Source organism: Photinus pyralis, unplaced genomic scaffold, assembly GCF_008802855.1.
Source record: "Photinus pyralis isolate 1611_PpyrPB1 unplaced genomic scaffold, Ppyr1.3 Ppyr1.4_LG6, whole genome shotgun sequence".
Classification (NCBI taxonomy): domain Eukaryota; kingdom Metazoa; phylum Arthropoda; class Insecta; order Coleoptera; family Lampyridae; genus Photinus; species Photinus pyralis.
This window is the reverse complement of record NW_022170663.1, coordinates 12,300,292-12,321,605: the sequence shown is the minus strand read 5'-3', so window position 1 is coordinate 12,321,605 and position 21,314 is coordinate 12,300,292. Positions and strand designations below refer to the sequence as shown.

The 21,314-nt window shown below is 33.1% G+C and overlaps 1 protein-coding gene and 1 long non-coding RNA gene across 2 annotated transcripts; one reads left to right on the top strand and one right to left on the bottom strand.

Moving 5' to 3' along the window:
* Positions 1–379: 379 nt before the first annotated feature.
* Positions 380–12,846, bottom strand: LOC116174199. The gene is made up of 3 exons (XR_004146054.1): positions 12,600–12,846; positions 2,224–2,306; positions 380–2,076 (listed from the first exon to the last, which is right to left on the bottom strand). It is a non-coding gene; the product is annotated as an uncharacterized LOC116174199 (long non-coding RNA).
* A 6,753-nt stretch (positions 12,847–19,599) lies between these two features.
* Positions 19,600–20,144, top strand: LOC116174712 (ejaculatory bulb-specific protein 3-like). The gene has a single exon (XM_031492682.1). The coding sequence runs from the start codon at positions 19,633–19,635 to the stop codon at positions 20,011–20,013; it is 381 nt and encodes a 126-aa protein (XP_031348542.1). The 5' UTR covers positions 19,600–19,632; the 3' UTR covers positions 20,014–20,144.
* Positions 20,145–21,314: the final 1,170 nt, after the last annotated feature.

Here is a 21,314-nt window from a genome sequence, read left to right as displayed (position 1 = left end):
ATAAGGAAAGTGTAGCTAACGTTTTTTCTTCAATTTCTTCATAAACTTTGCTCGGTTTCTGTTAAGCTGAACAAATTTGCCTTTTTATAGTAAATGAAATTCTAAAACTAAATCAATAACTGTTTACTTTTTATTATAAAAACAAGGACAAAATTAGAGATTTACAGAAATTAATAACATCAATGCAAATTCGCGTTAAATTGTGTAATAGAATAAATTAGTTACCAGAAAAAATGCTCTAGTGTGTAAAAAAGACACAAAACTCACACTTCATCCCCTTATGTGGGCTAAGCATCCCTTAAAAATTTCACTGGTACATACGGTCGTATGGTACGTTACTTCAAAGATTATTCAATTCTGTAACTAGTTCAAACTTTGATTTCCATTGAAGCAAATTCCACTTTCGCTACGGGCCACGGGGTAGCTACGGCTCCAGCTTGGCTAAATTTCATATATTTCGCGATTTCTAGTGCAACTATGCAGATGTGTAAAGCGCTTTGAATCATAAATGAGAATCAAGGTATGAAATGAAAAGACAACCGTGTAATATATTAAATAATGCGAATTATTAAACAAACGCAATGGAAATAAGAATGAGAACGTCTTGAATAATAGTTTCTGTCATTTTACTAGTCGCCCGATACGAAGAATAAGTGAGAAGGTGTGGGAATAACATTGTTGCATACTAATACTAGATGCAAAATGATGGTACGGTGATGCGGATAATGCACCCATCCCTGGCACGTAGTAAATAATAAAAATATGAACCGGAACGACCGCTTTAATCCGTGTTTAAAACCACATAATACTACTGCCAATATACGCTTGGACAACTACTAACAACACCCTACGGTTTAATAATCGAAATGTCTAGTGCGGATGATTGTTAAGATATAAGTAAATTGCATTAAAATACATAAATTTAATCACATATCTCTATAATAAGTACTCAATTAGTTTATGTTTGTCATGGAATATTTGCCTTAAAATTATGGTTGTAATAGGCAACGCTGTGCCGCATTAAAACAATAAAACGTGATCGAGTAATTCTTGTAATGAGGGTTATTATACCACTTTATCCTTAATATAGCATAACTATAGGGCATTGCCGTAAAAAAGGGGATTTGACTAAATTAGAAGTATCGTCGTCTACACTTGACTTGCACTTTATAAAATAGCTAATTACCCACTAAACAATCATTCTTCGGCAACGGGAATACTTGGACACTAGTTAATAGATTTTAAAGTGCGCTATGAAATGGGATATTCTACCAAGATGTCTGGCGATGATTTACTAACTAGGAGTGGTGTTTGGTTACCTATATTTGCAATAATTACGAAAAAAGTACGATTGATTGATGCGACTACTTCCACTTCTTTTTTATATACTGCACAGAAGTCATTAAATGAATTGAGTAATGAAAGACCGCAAGTACTTTCACTGGTATATAAAACATCTTCACTATTTTTATTATAGCATTTACTAATTACAGGAAAATCCATTAGTTTTCTTCAACAGTTCTTATTATAAACAAAGAAAATGTTGACTTTAATTATACCACTTAATACCACTGACTATTAATACAGTAATTATCCTTACGGGAGAGTATTACAGTCATGACGTTGTGATAAATAAAAGCCTCTTTAATTTATGTGTCTATAAAGCGGGGATATGAAAACTAAGATGCAATAAATTTATGCATAACAGGCTAAGTAAAAAAAAGTTCGTTCGTTACAGACCAAACGCTTTTCTATTTCAGGCAGATAAGAAAAGTGATATTCACGTTAAAAGCTAAGGGTTACGGACGCAAACACACCCCACGTTGTGTAAAAAATTTCGTCCTTAAGAAATAATTAATATTACACTCATCGTCAAACTTAACTGTAAGTAGATAAAAGCAGGCCAAATGCTTTCGCTCGATAATCTTGATACGAATCATGTCAGATGGACGTACGTAAGACATTTGTAACGTACAACGATCCCGTCGAGAAGATTGAAGTATTAATCATGGGTTACTGATACGTTCCAACTTGAGATCAAACTCTTCTTTCGACAGGAAGATACTATCGGTTAATCTATACAAACGTCTACTGGTTATCATAAAAGCCATAAAGGATGCTATCAATATTTTAAACTGAGAATGCTAAGATAAATAATTAAATGGCTACCCTTGTCGGTTAATGTGAGGGCGAGTTCGTTAAAAAATATAAAAAAGTACATACCTCAGTAACGTCAACTCTTCTGAACCTTCATAAAATACATTTCGAGATTATGGCAGGATTTTACGATGCGTTGCAAAAATCAGCTGCAACAAAAACACAATTAAATTGATTTTACTATAATCGTTGGTGGTTTAATCAATGACGGTTTCATTAATTCTGCCAGAAATTAGCTATAATTGTAATTGCGTTTACGGAAAAAATGTACGTTCACGTATGTGAAATGCGTTGCTAGCACCAACTAAATTACATACCTATATTAAGAGTGATTATAGATATTTTTGTGGATATTAAATACCAAAGGGACGAACGTGCATTCAAAAAATAGATCATAGCCTTTGAATTGGATGCATAGAAAATTGATTGCGAAACCATCGAGTACATGGTCTTCATTGATAGCCATAAATAAAGACTAACCTTTAATTTCAGAATTCTAAAAAATTAAATTTCTAAAAAAACTATCCGTGAACAAATGATTACCTTTTACGGTGATGTACAATTCGGGTGGTGGAAGCAACTTCGTTGTGGTCTAGGATCCATCAACAAGATGATCCAAAATCACAGGAGACAGAGAATTGAAAAGATGAGAAGAAGTTTCAGTTATTGCAAGGAAAGCACACATATCAGAGGTCACAGTTTTGAAAATTTTTCACGAAGAATTGGGGATGAGGGAAGTATTACGACATGGATTGCTAGGCTTCTCGCACAGAACAAAAACTTGTGACGCAAAAAATGTGCTAGTGAAATTTGAAAGCTTTAAAACGGATTGTGCAACGAAACAAGAATCGATGCCGATAAGCGCATAATGGATCCTCACTACAAAAAAGTGAAAATGCAGTGGCCCCTCGTAGATGGATGCCTGTATTTAAAAAAGGAATACAGACGTTTTTATGAAAATAGCCACGACAAATACACATTCTGAAGGTATGTTGATTCCAGTTATTGCAAAATAGGATAGAAAAAAGCATAATGACGAGCCCAACCTCGGTAATAAAATAAAAAAGGCAATAACAAACAGTAGCTAATAAATATCGGTTGTAAAAAGCGGCCATTTTTATCTTTTTAATCGCCAGTGCCATTGTACTGCGTAACTTGATTTACGATATCAAATTAATAAACTTCTATACCTACGTAAACGATATTGGAAATGTGACGTCGATAATAATTACAACCGGTATTATAATGAATTATTGTGGGAAGTATAAATTTGGATAACGAGAAAGTAAAATTTAGACACATCATTTTACATTAAAGGAAATACATGTTTATTAATTTGTAGCCTTTTTACATGTAGGCATTAGGCCGAGAAAGACGGTCTCGCGCTAGACAGTTCAACAGCTCATACAATAATTGCAATTACATGCTCTATGCTCATTATGCTTTTAATTACTAACTGACGGCTATTATTTACAGCATTAAAAGTAGAATAGAAATTGAATAGTTTTAATTTTGAAAGCGTTGCCGAGAAAACTATTGATTTTGTATTGTAAGTAATTTAAAATTATTTGTCTAAGTATGCTTTCATTTTAACACGGGCTGTATAATTTGTAATTTTAATAAAAATCAAAAATTGCAAAATCATGCTCAGTTCGATAGTTTAATGGACTGTTTACCCTCGGGTGTCTCCAGTTATCTATATTAAAATTATTATATGCGCCCCCGTCGAAACAAAATTACCAAAATATCCACAAAGTAAAATTTAGACGGTTTGGTTATGAATTAACTTCCAAATTTGATATTTGGAGATGCTCTATGTCAATGGGGTTTTGCATATTATAATTGTAAAGCGAGGATAGCTGTGGATGCAGGGGTAAATGCAAAAACTAAAATTCAATTTCATGATTATTTATATTTTACTTACAGTAAAAGGAACTTAATACTGCAATTTTATTAATTTTTAGTGCCACAGATTATTTTCAATTACAATTTTTTTTCTGTTATCAGTACTCGGTTGAGCTATATCCCACATTAATCGAAGAAGAAAAATCACTTATATTGATGTAAATTGTAAATATATTGCTTGCAGACTGCAGAGAGCAAACAATGGAACGCAAAAAAATTGATTGAAATATAATTTTAGAAATAAACGGCCTACGAACACGTTTTCAAAAAATAACGATTCGCTTAAAGTCGCTATAGAAACGGAACTCACGAATGAGCGATAATAATTACATGACTCCGTATATGCGTGTACTACCAAGTATGTTATTTAAAAAGCAATTGTATGAATTCTGAAATCCTTAAAGCACGCCACCATTATTACGATTCGTTCATATTCCATACTTAATATAAGAAAAAGAAGAAAATCTATTTCAAACCTTTCGTAACAGGATACACAGGTGGCGCATAATTAAATAAGAGTTAAATACCTACGTTTTTTTGTGGTACTTCATAAAATATGTTTTGGTTGAAAGAAACGGCATTTTAATATTCATAGGCCATAACTCTTTGTTTACTACTGTTTTTGTATAACTACTTGAACTTCTTTTTAAATTACTTCTCATATGATGTCTTTCAATTATTAGCTCTTTTACTTCTCTATTCTATGTAAAATTCATATAAAAATTTAGTAGTCTCCGAAAAGCTATTAATTTCGTGACTATTTGACCGTTTAACACACTCTAGAACTTTATAGTTTTCTGTTCAATGATTTAATTTAACGTTAGAGATCAATTATGTATCTGTTATGTATACTTTTCGAACACTGCCAGCAAGTACTGTTGATAATAACTCTGGAAGTCTGTACTCAAATAAATCAACACGTGCACTTGAATTTGTGCAGATTTCTCAAATTACAGTTAGGCACGCTTTGCGAGAACTAAAAACTAGAAGATGCAGAGACATTTACGCACCGAACCGAACGCAAAATTTATGGAAAGTAACATTAGCTTACTGGTAAACATACTGTTATTAATTTGATTATTTCGTCGGGGGTTCTTCCCGAAGAATTAAAAACTCGATGAATATCCTAATTTTTCTAAAAAAAAAAGATCTGCTTTATAGACGATTATAGTTTATTATCTTGAACGATTTGTGAAGGCGGTGTACACGGTCGCTCTGAATTTATTTTACGAATTAAATCGAAACTTGACGCAAATTACGAATGTTCAGCCAATTAACCAAAAAATTCGTCCACAAACATGAAAGTTAGCACTGCGCATGCACAACCTATTCTTAGCGCATAGAATTTTTAATCACAAGAATCGGCAAAAATGTTAAATTATGGTACATTAGAAAAATTGATTTTTTGCTATAACTTTTTTTAGTAATGAAACGCAGAAAAAATTCCTTCCTTGGTGCAATATCGAACCAAATAGCGATAAAAGTAGAACAATAGCTCTTAAGATAAAGACCTAGGAGCTATACATATACAGTCGAAGGGACGGACAGACGAACGGGGAAATGGCCACAATAGCCGTTTTTTAATTTTTGTGGAAATGCGCTAGAAATAGTATAAAAACACGTGTTACAATGCTTTATGTATTGTTGTATGTAGTTTTATTACAGTAGGTTGCATTGTAACAGTTGTCTTTCAATACACTTATATTACAATCACCGTGAGAAATGTGTGAAATTCATTTATATTGTATGTGTTGGTTTTTAAAATTAATTCGTAACCAGGCCATCCAAATGTTATTTTGTGAGTATTTCTGCATAGATCATTGTATGGCCTTTAAAATGATATGTCACTCACTCGATGGGGAATGCATCTTATAATTTTAAAAATACGCATTTATATGCACATCGATGCAGAAAAATTAATGCACTACGCGAATCGTGACTAGAAGTTACCCTTACTCATCTTCCGATTCTAGCACTGATAATAGTTGTTAAGTCGTTGCACTATTGCAGAATTTCATGACTCATATGTGGTGGTACGTGAATTTGAGTCTCTTTTGTTTCTTCGTCCCCACACCGACCACTATATTAATTAAATGTTGTAAATAGTATTTCAATACAAGAAATTGGACAGCGTCCAAGCCACATGCCGAAAGAACTTGTCCTCTATAACTTATCTTTGGGGCATAATTAGTCTTTAATTACTATATAATAGTTAATAGCCATCGCAAGCTTCCAAAGCCATTTGGCGTACAGTTCCAATATCTATATATCACGTTCGGCTCTGTAGAAAATAGCATCATATTTAATACCACGCAAACACCAAACTAACGGTTTTTCGAATCTAAACAAAAACGAAAAGCAATTACAGTTGCTCAGTTTTCTCAGACGAATGCAATCACATAATTTGCAAATACGGGCAATGCTTTTCCGACTACGATCGCACCTTTACAACTCGGTAAATGTCACGAATCGAGCCAGGCGTGATTGTTGCGGGAAAAATGTAACTTAGAAACAGGAAAAAAAATCTACCACGAACCATAACTGTAGGTTTCTTGTCAGATTGTTCTCCTGTAATTAGACATTGTTTTAAGCTTGCACTAAATCTGTAATTATTTCTTGTCGTGATCTAATCATATAAAAAATGTATAGGAGCGCTTATTAATTAATTTAAAACTGGCGTTTTTCTTCCACAGTGTCACAGCAAAAAAACCCATTTAATTTAATGGCCTTTATAAATAAATACACTGTTAAATTCACGATAATGGCAAATATTAAAGACGATTATTGAGCTTATACATCGGCAGCGTACCAAGATTTGTTGAATGTCAATTTAGTGATACTACCGTTTACCTTTTGCAATTTTATTATCTATAAACCTTTGCATTTTTTACATTATAGATGATGTACTTGCAATTTACTCTTTTCTTATTATGTATATGTTTTGCCCAACCCATGCGTGACTAGCGAGTATGGCTATAATAATAAATAAAAGTTGTGAATTTACTGCGCTTAACAGGATGTCCAATAATCATGTAAAAACTAATAAATTCTTAAAAAAATTCGCTTTAGTGTTTTCTAGCTGATTAACACTTCTGATACCAATGCAACCCATATTGTCGCCCTGTTTTACTATATAGATTTTTAGATTTAAAAAAAGTACCTACTAGCACGTGCGTCGTGCATGTGCTACAAGGAAGATGAATCGTCAAAAGAGGGAAGATATCGTAAGTAAGAAAGTTTAATAATAATAATGTCTTTTATTAGTTACACATCTTGCACAAAATGTATAACAGAATAAAATAAAAATTATATAAATAAATAAAAATTATAATCTCTTGTTGATCATTTTTTCGATTAGCTTGCACATGGTACATGTCAAGGAGATTGACCTGTAGGATTCGGCGTTTTACTTTTTTATAGGAATGATGATCGATTCTCACCATTTTGATGGGAACTTTTTCGTTACCCAGATTATGTTATATATTTCCAGCAGTTTTAGTAAACTATTTTGTGATAGATTTTTGAGAAAAATAAAAGGGATATTATCAGGTCCTGCAGTGGAGTTTTTTTAGGTGGAAAGAGCATGTAGTAGTTCTTGCAGTGAGAAGGGAGTGTTGAGGAGATCAGAATCATTTAAATTAGTTTCAGTGGAAGAAAGGGATGGGTTGTCAGGTAAGGGTTGTCTTAGCTTGTTCATGAGTTTATTAACTGACTTTTGATAAAAGAGATCACCGAAGATATCAAATGCCTTCATAAACAAGTGCAAACTTTACGGTTCACAAATGGTGCGAAAAGGGCACTGTGAATATTGAATCGATTAGACTCAACTTCTGGCATTGCATATTATATGGCTAAAGCTATGCGCATATTGAATTTAATGCAATTTGGTTTATAACTGACGGAGATGTCAAAAGGGCCTTCCTTATTTGTGGGCGTAACGAATTCGACAATTCACAGCAAATGAAAAATTCGAGTTACTGAAAAAACAATTGTGCGATTAATAAAATAATTCCTAGGGAAGTTTTTTTTCACAAATTGCTTCTTTTTATCATTACAAACGGCTCCATAAAAATTTGAAGACAGAATTGGAATCTCTAGTCAAAGGTCGTCGTTTTAAAGTATCGTGCAAAACCGTACAAAAATGACGGGGTGTTTCCGAAAGTAAAGATAATGTCCCAAATACATCCAGGCACATTATTAACATTCGATAAGAAAATTTTTTTTTCGGGTCGATCTGAGACAATTTTTTTTTCGGGGCTCAAAAATCGACTGCGCCAAAATTTCTCGAGAAAACACTTTTTCTTATTAATTTTGGTGCGTAGAATCCAAAATAATTCGTACTTTTTCGATCAGACTACTCAATCAAAAGTTATGGACTAGAAACCAATTTCGAAAAAAAATTCAAAGGGCTGTAACTTTTGAACTAGGAGCCCAATCTTGGAACTGTTTGAAATTATGGATTCTACGGGCCACATTCTATAAGAAAATTTTTTTCCGGGTCGATCTGAGACAATTTTTTTTTCGGGGCTCAAAAAAAGGCAGTCCTTCCTTTTTTACCAAAAAACGATTGCACCAAAATTTCTCGGGAAAACACCTTTTCTTATTAATTTTGGTGCGTAGAATCCAAAACAATTCGTACTTTTTCGATCGACTTCTCAATCAAAAGTTATGGACTAGAAACCAATTTCGAAAGAAAATTCAAAGGGCTGTAACTTTTGAACTAGTAGCCCAATCTTGGAACTGTTTGAAATTATGGATTCTACAGGCCACATTCTATAAGAAATTTTTTTTCCGGATCGATCTGAGACAATTTTTTTTTCGAGGCTCAAAAAAAGGCAGTGTATAACCTTCCTTTTTTTACCAAAAATCGACTGCACCAAAATTTCTCGGGAAAACACTTTTTCTTATTAATTTTGGTGAGTAGAATCCAAAACAATTCGTACCTTTTCGATCGGACTTCTCAATCAAAAGTTATGGACCAAAAGAATGAATAGCAGTGGTACAATTACACTTCCTTGTGCGATGCCCATGGTAGTATAGAGTGTACTTGATTCCCTTATGACTGCTTCTCACCTTACACCTATACAAACAGATGTGGGATTAAATTATAGCAAATTTGGTCTGCTTTGAAAACTTATTGAACCGTTATTGGCGAAAAACTGGTCCTTCAGGGTTAAAATCGTCAAAATCTGAAAAGAAAACGAAAATTCCTCGGTTTTTAGTATATTTGACTATGTTGCGTTCGCCGCTCGATGTCGAAAACTTGAATTATACATTGGGTTAACAACATAAGCAATCCCACAAAAAATCAGAACTACCGGATTTGACGCATGGTCTGATGTATATAGTTACTGGACTATATAATAGATAATGAAAAACGTTTTTAATCAGTGTGAGACCTCGTTAAAATGTATCATCCTTTTACGAAAAACAGTTGTCTTTCGAACCAAAAAAACGGGACTATTTTTGCGCACTGACTACTTAAAATGGAATCCTTAATAAAATTAGTAGGGCTTGATTATGGTCTGAAGTCAGCATATAGATAGCTTATAATTATTTATAACATCTCTCATTTTCATCAATTACTGGAATTCTACTGCTATATAAATATATTATAAATTAATTTTTAAATTTAGATAACAGAATACAAGCAACATAGCTACTACTTTTTACAGTTACCTAATGCAACAATAAAATAAGGCTGATCCTGATTCTGTGTATAAAATATGGATTAAGTTGCAATAGTTTCTTATTGCTGAAATATCGCCCGCAACGAAAGAACTAATGATGACGCTAGTAGGTACTTTAAGTAAGGTGTACCCAATAATAACATAATTATGTTAGATTATACTCTGTTTACGTTGTGGGATAACTAGCAGAACTATTACCTATTGAAAGTTTAATTTTCACTGCTGCTTGGCAAATAATTAATAAAGCAAAAGCAATGACAAATGAAGGTACCGGTTGTAGACCCTAATAAGCGCACCTTTACTTTCAATATATCTTGGCATAATATTTCACACTCTGGACGGTGGTCATCTGTTTCTAAATTCCCGAGGGACGCCCGGGATTAGCCGCCAGGAAATGGACGTATTAAATTTCCGGTAGTTTGCATCACCTGCCTGAGATGCAGGAAGGCTCACAAATGAGCTCAGATTACGGAATAATATATTAGGGCACTTAGATCTATCTTTTTCAAACAATCGGGATCTGAACAAGGTTTAAATGTCAAATATAAGATCTGCAAACTTAGTCAAGAATGTACCGACTAAATACTAAAACACTGAAGATTTCTTACATTAGGATATAGCTAGAGTCATGTTTGTTTTGTGTTGTTTTTAGACTAATCATAGGAAAATGCAACCAACCTTAATTTAAATATTTATTTTATTTAAATTGAAGAGAAGCTTACTAATAACTATAAAACTATTGAAAATGCTAAAAAGGGTAATGGCGTGTACATCACAGTTTTATAGCTTAGCTTTGCGCAAATCTTCACTTACGTGCCTGTCTGCCACTTTATACTACCGGACATTATAGTTTATCCTAAGGAATGTGTGCGAGTGAAAACATTCATTGCACATTTACTTTTAACTTCGAACGCAACGATTTAAAATTGAATTTATTCCATTAATAATTTACATCCAACATTGTACCTACAAACGATTAAAAAAGTCAGTGTTAATGGCAGTCGCCAAATAGAGACTTTAGGCAAGTTAATAAGTACCTCCTACGCGTCGTTTCTAAAGGATATTTAACTATTGCAAGCATTCTTTCACATGTTTTATCTGCCATTTTGATTTGTTAACGAATGTTTGAAGTCTGTACGTACAATATAATATATGTATACGTTTGTCTTTGAAAAGAGAAAATTGTGTTAGCACTTGACAAAGAAAATAAAACCAGGATGCAATCCATATGATGTTACTTCGCACAATCTTTTTCGTCTTTAACGGCTTGTATTTCTACTACCTACTAATTTTGCCACAAAAAGATTCCGATGTCTTCACCAAAACTAAACCTGCCATAATCTTTCATTAATTACAGAAATTATCATAAACTTAATATTGCAAGAAATATGATGTAATTAATTCAGAGATATTTTTCTCCAATTAAACATGTTACTATAAATGAATGCAAAGAAAGAACAACACAAACTTCGTACGAAAGAAAGGGATGGCGGTGTAATTGTTACGAAATGTTCAGATTATAAAAGGAAACGTTCAAAATTTAACAGTTAATTCTGAAAAAAATGTCAAGGAAGATATGAGATATACACCATGGTGTGTATACCTAAAATTAAAATTTATATGTCACACTAAATTAATTCAGATAGTATCCGTTATTCGATTAAATTTCTAATCTACTATTCGAATAATCTGTAAATTTCTTGTTTTTTTCCTTATAATAAAAATGTTTGATAAATTTTAATAGTCGAAAGGAAATTTGATAAAACATTAGTAAAATAATCCTTATTTGAGCCAAAACCCATAAAATACGGATTGGTCACAAAGTGACTATTTACATGCTGTTTTATGTATTTTACAACTGTTTCTTTTAAAATCAATTTGCTATTGGTTAAGCGATGCTCCCTATAGGCATTTTGCACAAGTAGAGGGAGCGCGGGGAAACATTTTTAAGCTTGTAGTACCTAATTTTTATTACACACTGGCAATATAAATTAGATTGTATCAATTTTTCCTTCTCTCTTTGCACTTTGGTACAGGTACAGCGATCCTGCAAAACACTATTTAATGTAGGTATTTCAATCCCTACAGAAAAAATATATAAAGTACTAATTCTACAGGTAGTGTTCAAAAGAAAAAGGATTCTTGGAAGAAGGTTCGAATTAACCCTGAGAACTAGTTAGTTTAAGTCGAGGTTTAAGTATAGTTGACGTCCGTATAGATTCCTTGAAATAATTATTTCCTGTAGTTTATAAATTAAATCAGGAAACGATGACTGGGAGTACAACAAATCTTGGTCCATTTAATCAGTACATACAGACGGAAAACAATTATATTCATTAAAAGTTGAAAAAGTCCAAAAAACGATGATCGTAGTAGCCACCTAATTCAAACTAGGAAGCTAATATTTCATATTCTATGCGTAGTAAAGGCATTACGTATTACGTCGAACATTTTTTGTGTACAACTTTAAAAGAATTATACAACGGCGTAGTTTAAAAGTTCTCAACAAAGACTCTTGATTATTATCGTATTAGTATAACTTTAGCATTGATACGAATCTCATTAGACATGCAGAGTCATCGCTCATTGAATTGTAAATTGTTACTGTAAGCCTCACAAGTTGTAGAATATTGGAACCCTCCAGTTAAGGTATTTTTATGATTCCCTTTTGCCAATTTTACTGTTTAATTTCTATTTATTTTGCCCAAAAAGTGTGGAAAACTCAAAAAAATAATACGAGCAGTAATTTTAATCCAACCATCAGAAAATTACGGATTTTCGCAAACCAAAAGAAAGAATCTAACCTAATATTCACATGAAAAATAGGCAAAATACAATTGAACTCACCAATTTTCCAACTTTTTCACATCACAAAATTTTTTCTGAGATTTAAAATAAAATATCTGCACTTAATTTAGATAAAATTTTATCATAACCTAACTAGTTAATTGTTTATCTCGTATAGTTGGAAAACACTTTATGCACTATTTTATTGGGAGTCAGTTCGGAACCACTTGCCCACACATTCTACTGGCATACCACAACAACAACAAGTAGAAACCTACCGGTTATGTCGACAGTGGCAGTTTTCAGTAGTTCGACCGAAACGACGCATAGATTTCATCGAACTGATATTATAACTTGGTAGAAGAGGGCGGCACTAGTTTAATTCTTATCACTATATCTTGGATTCCTGTTTACCAATCGATAATTTTGATGATGCGTAGATATTACGCACTAACTATGTCAGTTTTGTTTCAAAATTTAATTTCGTTATTTCACTTTGATATACATTTTTTGTAATTTTTATATTGGTCAGTTTTCTTTTACAAAATAAATCGAACGTACCTAAATTTTTTTTTATATCATAAAACAAAAAAAAATTCTGGCATGCGCTGTTTATGCAAGGATAGTACGGGTTACAAGAAAAAGAATACGCTGATGAAAGCATCGAAATGACTCGATTTTATAACAAAAATGTTGGAAATTGTGGCGTAAGTGTGAATAAAGAGATTAGTGATTGAATTGAAATGTAAAAGAGCCCCCCTCGAATCTAGGCACTTTTCAAATATTCATTCTGAACGATCCGTTTCGTCTTCATTCAGTGCATATTATTATAATAAAAAACCTAGGGGGTAGTGTATTTTTTTCAAACGGCGCTTTTATTAACAACTCGTTCACTCTGTATCTTATTTTATCCCACGCCTAAAATTATGTTGATTTCGTGTAAGATAGCGTTGTACTGCTGTATCTGTATACATATATGTTACAGTAGATATGCAATGCAACTTAAAACCCTCTGCAGAGGCGCCTCTAAAAAGCAGTATACGGGTCACTCTGTAGTCTGTAATTGTGCGCAACCCTGTTGAGGGCACAGAACACGAGAGGGATAATAAATAAATAAATATGCGTTGCGTAACAGTCTGGTTTCCAGTTTGTATTAAACGCGGATAGGTTATTCATGTTCATATACAAAATATGCGCCTTTTAATATAACCTTAGTAGATATTTCATCATTCCTAGACAAAATTTAGAGCACTTGACGGACAAGTATGTCCTCTGTATGTAGTACCCTCAGTTTGATTATGTATATTCGCTTAAAAGCTACACATAAATATAGTATAACCTCGAGTATAACATAATATTTTTTGTACTCCGTACACTAAATGGACGTGTTTGTCTTCCATTTACGGGACTAAACTGTGATTTTTCTTCACCACAACTTTATATTAGAGAGATCTCTACATACGACTCTTAGTTATAAAAGATAGGGTATCCATTTATACAATTTTATTAAAATATATAGAAATTTCATAATTCTTCAAAATATACGAAACTTTGAAAGTCTAAGTATATATTTTTTAATAAAAATTTGTGCATAATTATATGGATTTCTGATAACAATATTTTGAACCTTTATTTATTTATTTTATTTATTGGGCGTGTTTAACTGCTTTGGTCATAATTACGCCTATAAATTGATCATACAGGGTGACAATTTGAAAACTTACCACCCCCCATATCTTAGTAAATAAACGAGATATTCAAAAAAATCAAAATCCGTTTCGGTAATTCGGAGGGGGAATCACAATGACATAGTTGGCGACGCACCCCCTCACACCCCCTGCGCCCTAGCCACCCCAACTTTTAAATCTTAAATAGTGACTCCCCATGTGTGATACGTCATTGGAAAGCTCTGCAAAAATGCTTTCCAACCATACCAAATAGCATTACATTTAGGTTAGTAATTATCGTGCAAATCAAAAAATAAGCATGGAAAATCGTATTTAACTTGAACTTCCAAAGCCGACTTGACAGCAACTCATTTTTGATCGCCAGTTATAATCTATTCTCAAACTCTTGTCGAACCTTTCCAATGTTGGTTTTGCAATATTTCGACATTCTTGAATTATTCTCTGTCTTAGTTCGTCTATGTTCGCCGGTTGCGTTGTAAAAATGACAGATTTCAAATGTATCATATTAGTTTATTTTTTGATTTGCACGATAATTACTAACCTAAATGTAATGCTATTTGGTATGGTTGGAAAGCATTTTTTCAGAGCTTTCCAACGACGTATCACACATGGGGGGTCACTATTTAAGATTTAAAAGTTGGGGTGGCTGGGGCGCAGGGGGTTGGAGGGGGTGCGTCGCCAACTATGTCATTGTGATTCCCCCTTCGACTTACCGAAACGGATTTTGATTTTTTTAAATATCTCGTTTATTTACTAAGATATGGGGGGTGGTAAGTTTTCAAATTGTCACCCTGTATGTACTTTACATTTGACATAGTGTTACATAAATATAATTGGAGTTACATCAGAGTGTAATTCGATTAGGTACTCTATGAAGATTTGAGATTTTTAAGAAGTTTACTAAATTATACACATTCTCTTGTTATGCATCTTCGAGTTCTTTTAGAATTCAGGTAGATTTCTTCTACCTATTGTAATGGTACCAGTATGTTGATAGGTTAATGTTAAATTATGTATAGGCCTATAGGTTTATAAATATATCACTTCCAACAAACTCTCTAACCTTCGTAATTATGAACCGATTTCGGCCAAACTTTAAAGGTTGGTGTAACTCATAAACTCATACACACCATATTGGAATAAAATGGCGGACACTTTTATTGGAATCTACCTACACCGGGTCGGCCGAGCCTATAAAGGAACTATTTCTGTAATTTGAAGATTATAGTTTTCATTTTTAAAAAGATATGAATGGAAAACTAAGAAACCAACCAAATTTCGGCAGTTTTAGGGGTGGTACGGGGGCAGCACACCAAATTTATGTTGGGACCAGTAATTGAACCACAACGCCAAACCCCTAATCTATTTATTTACCAAGGACATCAATAAGGGTAGGTTATCGCTATTGCTCCTAGGATCTTTAATTCTCTACCCTAGTTCTGGCATTATCAATCTATTACCCACAACTTACATATTCTTAAACTGTGTTGCAGGTTGCCCAAATTACACGTTTTGTAATATTAATGATGGTAAGAAATTATATATAATAAAATAAACCTGTCTAGTCTAAGACAATGCAACTATTTCCTTTACATTCCAAATTGATGCACAAACATGATAACATATATCTTTGTTTGTATGGTACGTAAAGGGTGTTTCTCTTCCACCAATTACAGATTTCCCTGTGGACTTTAATGATTAAATAAAATGAAAATGAATTTTGTTTCACTACATCAATTTATTTAAATTCTTAAGGGAATATGAATATGATAAATCGGTATATCGATTTATTTCCGGTTTCCCTAAAAGACGCTGTATAAATGTTGACGCTGGTAAACGATTTGCAATAAATCAGGCTTAGCTGTGCATCATACGGTATTTACACCAGTTTTAAAAGGAAAAAATCTCATATTTCATTCCTTTAGGACTAGAACGAAGAGGAGGTGAAGACGTGAAGAGCTTCTTCCGATGAAAGAATATTGAATACTTATAAAAGAATTTAATTTGATCCTTTAAAGTTATATGAAACATTTTCTGTTAAAAACTCAAAGTAATTCAATTGCCTTTATAAGTTTCCACAAAGTGGAAAGCTTTTTCTTCTCTCCGATACAAGTTGAAAATTGTGCTCAAACAAGTTTGATACAGAAATTTCTCCGCTCAAACTTAACTAACCCTTTGTCGTCGCTGAACAATCTAAAAGGAGCGTTACATATATAGGATTAGTCACAATAAAATTATTGTCTCAGTTAATGGAATTTTCTTGTCACAGGGTTAACTAAACTCCCATTTGTAATATGATCCTCAAGATGCAGAACTCTGTGCTTTCGTTCATTCTCTTGCTATTAGTTTAATACTTGCAAGGGATTCCAGCTGTTGTCAACCGTTTGAGACGCTTCCCTTCTAGAGGAAATTCGCTCCTTAAAATTGAACGAATATTACCAAAAAGGGCGAAGTGTGTATGTTCTATCTGTTAAGCTACCAATTTAACGTTAATGAAGATAAAATCACTGGTGAAATACACTTTCCGTAGCCTTTATCCTGTATGATAAATTGCATAACCGTTTATGTTACAATCCTAAAATACGCGGAAATAGCCAGAGGCCACTGTAGATTACCAGTTATATTATACGGTTTCTCATTTAAATCCGGGAATATTCGTATTTAATCCAATGAATGCCTCAGTTTATATAACTGGAGGGAACATTAAGTTGCCTGGGTGGTTCGCTAATTTCAATTAATTTTATTAATATTTACTTAACGATAGCGAATCAAGTAATTAGTATTTTGAATACATTTATGTTTATTATAGAATCTACAACTGAAAGCAATACAAAATTGTAAACTAAATTTATGGTCAGATTTCGATTGTGCCCCTTTAGTTAGATTAATTTATTGGCAGAAGCTCCGGATTAATTTAAAATCCTAACGGATAATTTATTACCACCGCAAGGAGAATAATTTTGGTTAGACACAAAAGAATGAAAACTTCTGGAAAACTGAAATTAATTACTATTTGGCACCTCTAGAGATTCGTAAAAATGTTTCTTTGGAGAAATGGATTGTAGGGCTGTGATTAATTAAAATTATATCACGAAAGATTTGCTTTAAGTGTAGGCAAATAAAACATTGTGCCTCCTTTTACCATTTGTAGGCGGGTCGGTTTTCCATTATCAAAATATTCCTCTCGAACCTAAAATTGACGTGTCGTTTAACAAAAACGCCACCCTGTATAAATGTAGAAGGTAATGAATACTAAGTTTTCATAAAATTTAATGAATTTTAAACTCAGGTTCAAAAGGTACGCTTGAGCATTGATATTTATGATGTAGTTCTGCACAACAAATCAGCAGTTTACCTAGTCTTTGGACATAAGACACTACCCGCGAACATTTCAGATAGAAAAGTGTGCAGAAAGTAAATCTTTCTTGAAATAGTTATGGGGGATAATTTCTAAGAATTAGAACGTGGGTTGAAAATATTGCTAAGCTGCCGGCGGAATTATGTAAGACGTTTCCTAACAAAATACATCTAGTTAGTAACATTTTCCCCATAATTACTTTTGATATATCGATATTGCTACCATTATAATAATAGTTGTTAGTAACTCATTATTTGTAGTTAATTATTTTTTCCACTCAATTCCAGCCAGAGGCACGAACAAAGTAGTTTATATTTAAATTTAGACCATTTAACGAAAATCTTTGCATATCTCTCTCCCCTACGTACCATTCTACCTCAGCTCTATTCCGAAATGAGCAGGGGTTGCAGTATAATACGAAACAGTTTATATGCATTGTACTTTATACACACCCCGACGCGACGTCTTGTTTGCTATCTATCGTTAACAGCCCTCTGAGGTTTAGATTTCTGCATAAATTCTTTCGCAACATCATCGACCGTCGCCCAACCACCTAAAAAAAATTACCTACGTATAAAATTGGCGTTACCATTGAACCTGCTTGCGGAATAACGTAATATATTCAAAAGTAGTTGAAATAAATCAGAAGGATTTTCGAAAACGAATTGAATATCCATTAATCCGAAGAATACGGTCTATCAAGTGTGCGAGTAAATGGCAGTCGTAAATCTGATTGCACATTTAAAATCGAGATTGAATTTCTGTAAAATATACTGAAAACGGCAAAGGAGAAATTGATTTAGATTAGCATATTCAAAAAGCTAATGAAATGTCCTTTGCAGATATGTCAACAATGAACTAAATCTTTAGATCGATTACCGTAACTATAATTATTACATCTTTCCAACGGGACTAAGTATTACCATAGAGGAAATTTTCCTCTATGCCTATGGTACTTAAGCTTAGAAAATAGTTTCCCATGTTAATATTCTCAACTTAAGCACGATTATGAAACATTTTCTTTAAATTTAAAAAACGATATGAAAACTAGCAAGAGTAACTATTATTTAAACTTGTTTAATGCGCATAAAAATGACACAAAGAGGCAGTGGCAGATTATCAATAACATCTTGGGCGTTAACGAAAAAATACTACACTTCATTGCGTACACGAATTTGAGCAACCTACCATTATGCTAACAAACCCTCTTAGCATAACAAGAAAATTTAACATGTTTTTTTTAAAACGCTGTGGTTAATCTGAGGAACGGTTTGGATACAGTTGATGATTATGTTCTAAATGAATACAAAAAACTATTTCCTTGTGATCATTATGAAAAATCATTTTTCCTTTTACCAACATGGAAAGAAGAAGTTAGTTGTATAATCACCAAGTTAAATCCTAATAAGGTTCCTGGACTGGATGGAATATCTGCATATGTGGAAAAAAATGTTAATGATATAATTAGTCCAGTTTTATCAAAAATAATTAACCTAAGCCTGCAGAGCGGCGAATTTCCAGACAGTTTGAAAAACGCCGTTGTATAACTTTTGTTTCGATTTTTGATTGGAATTTCTTCAGAACAATCACATTGCACCGCTTGCATTTACTACTTCGATTCGTAGTTTGTACAAACTTATAATATAAAAATGAACGGGCAAAATTCACGAACAATATTATGTTAAACCCAGTCAGTAACAAACAAGACTTAAAATTCCAAATTATGTACCTATGTATATACTATGTAGTAATAAGAAATAAATGTATTGTTACAGGTATTTTCCATTTCATATTTAAGTTAGTTGTGAATTTACGCTGCTATCTTAAGTGCATTTTCATGAATTTTTAATTAAAACCTAATTTTGTTATATATCCACTCTTATTTTAACGGTATTTTTGGGTAACAAATTTAATCGTTATTAAACGATGCGGTTATCTCTGTAATTACTTCAAAGAAATCTTAATTAGGTAGTTAAATCTTTTTTGGAGTATAAATAAAATGGGCGATCTTGAAAATTTCAGTAGAATCTCGTATTCCCGAGGCATCATGAAGTTAATTGTTTTAGTCTGTTTAGTGATTGTCGTAGTATACGCGAAAGATGAACCTCCGTATACTACGAAGTACGACGACATTGACGTAGACGAAATTTTGGCTAACAAGAGATTAACCTTGTACTACGCCGACTGCCTTTTAGGCAAAGGAAAGTGTAATGATCAAGGACAAACGTTAAAGGATATAGTACCAGACGCCTTGAATAATGAGTGCAAACGTTGCAGTGAAAAGCAAAAGGAGGCAACTGAAAAGGTTCTTCGTTACCTTGCCAAGCATTACCGTGACATTTGGAATTCTCTTATTGCTCATTTCGACAAGGATGGAAAACATCGTGACCAGTACAAAAAGTACATCGATGAAATGGAGGCTGCATAAGGTTTTGGGTATCTGTAACCATCACTTTTTCTATACAAATGGTCATAACAAATTTGTTTTGTATTAAATAACCTGTTTCAAATTAGATTTGCTTATTTTGTGTGTAATAATAATCAGTAATCACGATAGTATTTAAGTGGAAATATACTTCACATTACCACAGATTACGTATAGGGTAATCTGTGACATTACTGAATCATCCTCATGTTTCCAGGTCTACCTTCTGACCTTTATTTAAGCGTAATGGTTTATATAATAGTCACGAGATATGGATCGGTTTAAGACGAAGTTTCAATTCCCAAATGAAAGTAAAACTACATGGCCAATTTAATGGGGGTTCCCTCTTAAGGGCTGATGGATAATGTTTCATGTCATTATAAATTAAGCTCGAACTTTAGAACATATCTGCAGGAAGTTACATGGTTACGGTGGCCGGTTGGATTTAACTCGACACCTTCACGAGACATACTTTAATAACGGTCTAGTAAGAGTCGCCCTTGTTTTATTAAAACTGTCTGGCAAATATAACTCGTCGTTGGCAGTATCTCATCCCTGCATTGGCTTGGTATATGAAGAGAAAAAATATATTGTATTAAAACTAATGTAGCGAGGCTGCAGTGCAGAGTACATATTTCGTTTCTTGGCAGTTCGAAATGGCCGAACAGGGAAATATCTCATCCTTAGTACACGTAAGGATTGTTAACAGTAGACTCCCAATTTCATTTTACCCTCTGGTTCCTACTTTATAGCACGCTAACCTACGAAATGCCGTTGTTGAGTTCCTGAACACGTACTTAAGTTATGCGTTTACAACTGCTTGCACATAAAATAGCAATCGCGAAGCAAAACGTAATTATTAAATTTATAAAAACGAATAAAAAGAGATGGTCTAGTAAAAATTTTCATTGACCCTCTCGCATTTGCTTTCTTCAAATCATATTAAACGTCAGAAAATACTTATCGAAAATGTAGATGTGATATGACGCTAGTTTGAACTTCTTTCCTTATTATTTCAAAATTTCCTAGCGTGTTTTTTGGATAAATTTATTTTTTTCTAATTAAATGATTTTGTATTACCTACCCACACACATGAAAAATTCCAAATCCAACTCCTGCAAAAAACCCTCGATTATTTTATACAACCAGTCGACTAACGCGCGACTTGAAAAGGATGTAAGAATATTTGTCATAAAAGTATAAATGATAAAGTCCTCCGAGTTCAAATCGTTATAGAAAATAAAATACATAGTCTGCACAACTACTTGTGCAACCAATATAAACACAAGTCAACTTCCCCAAGA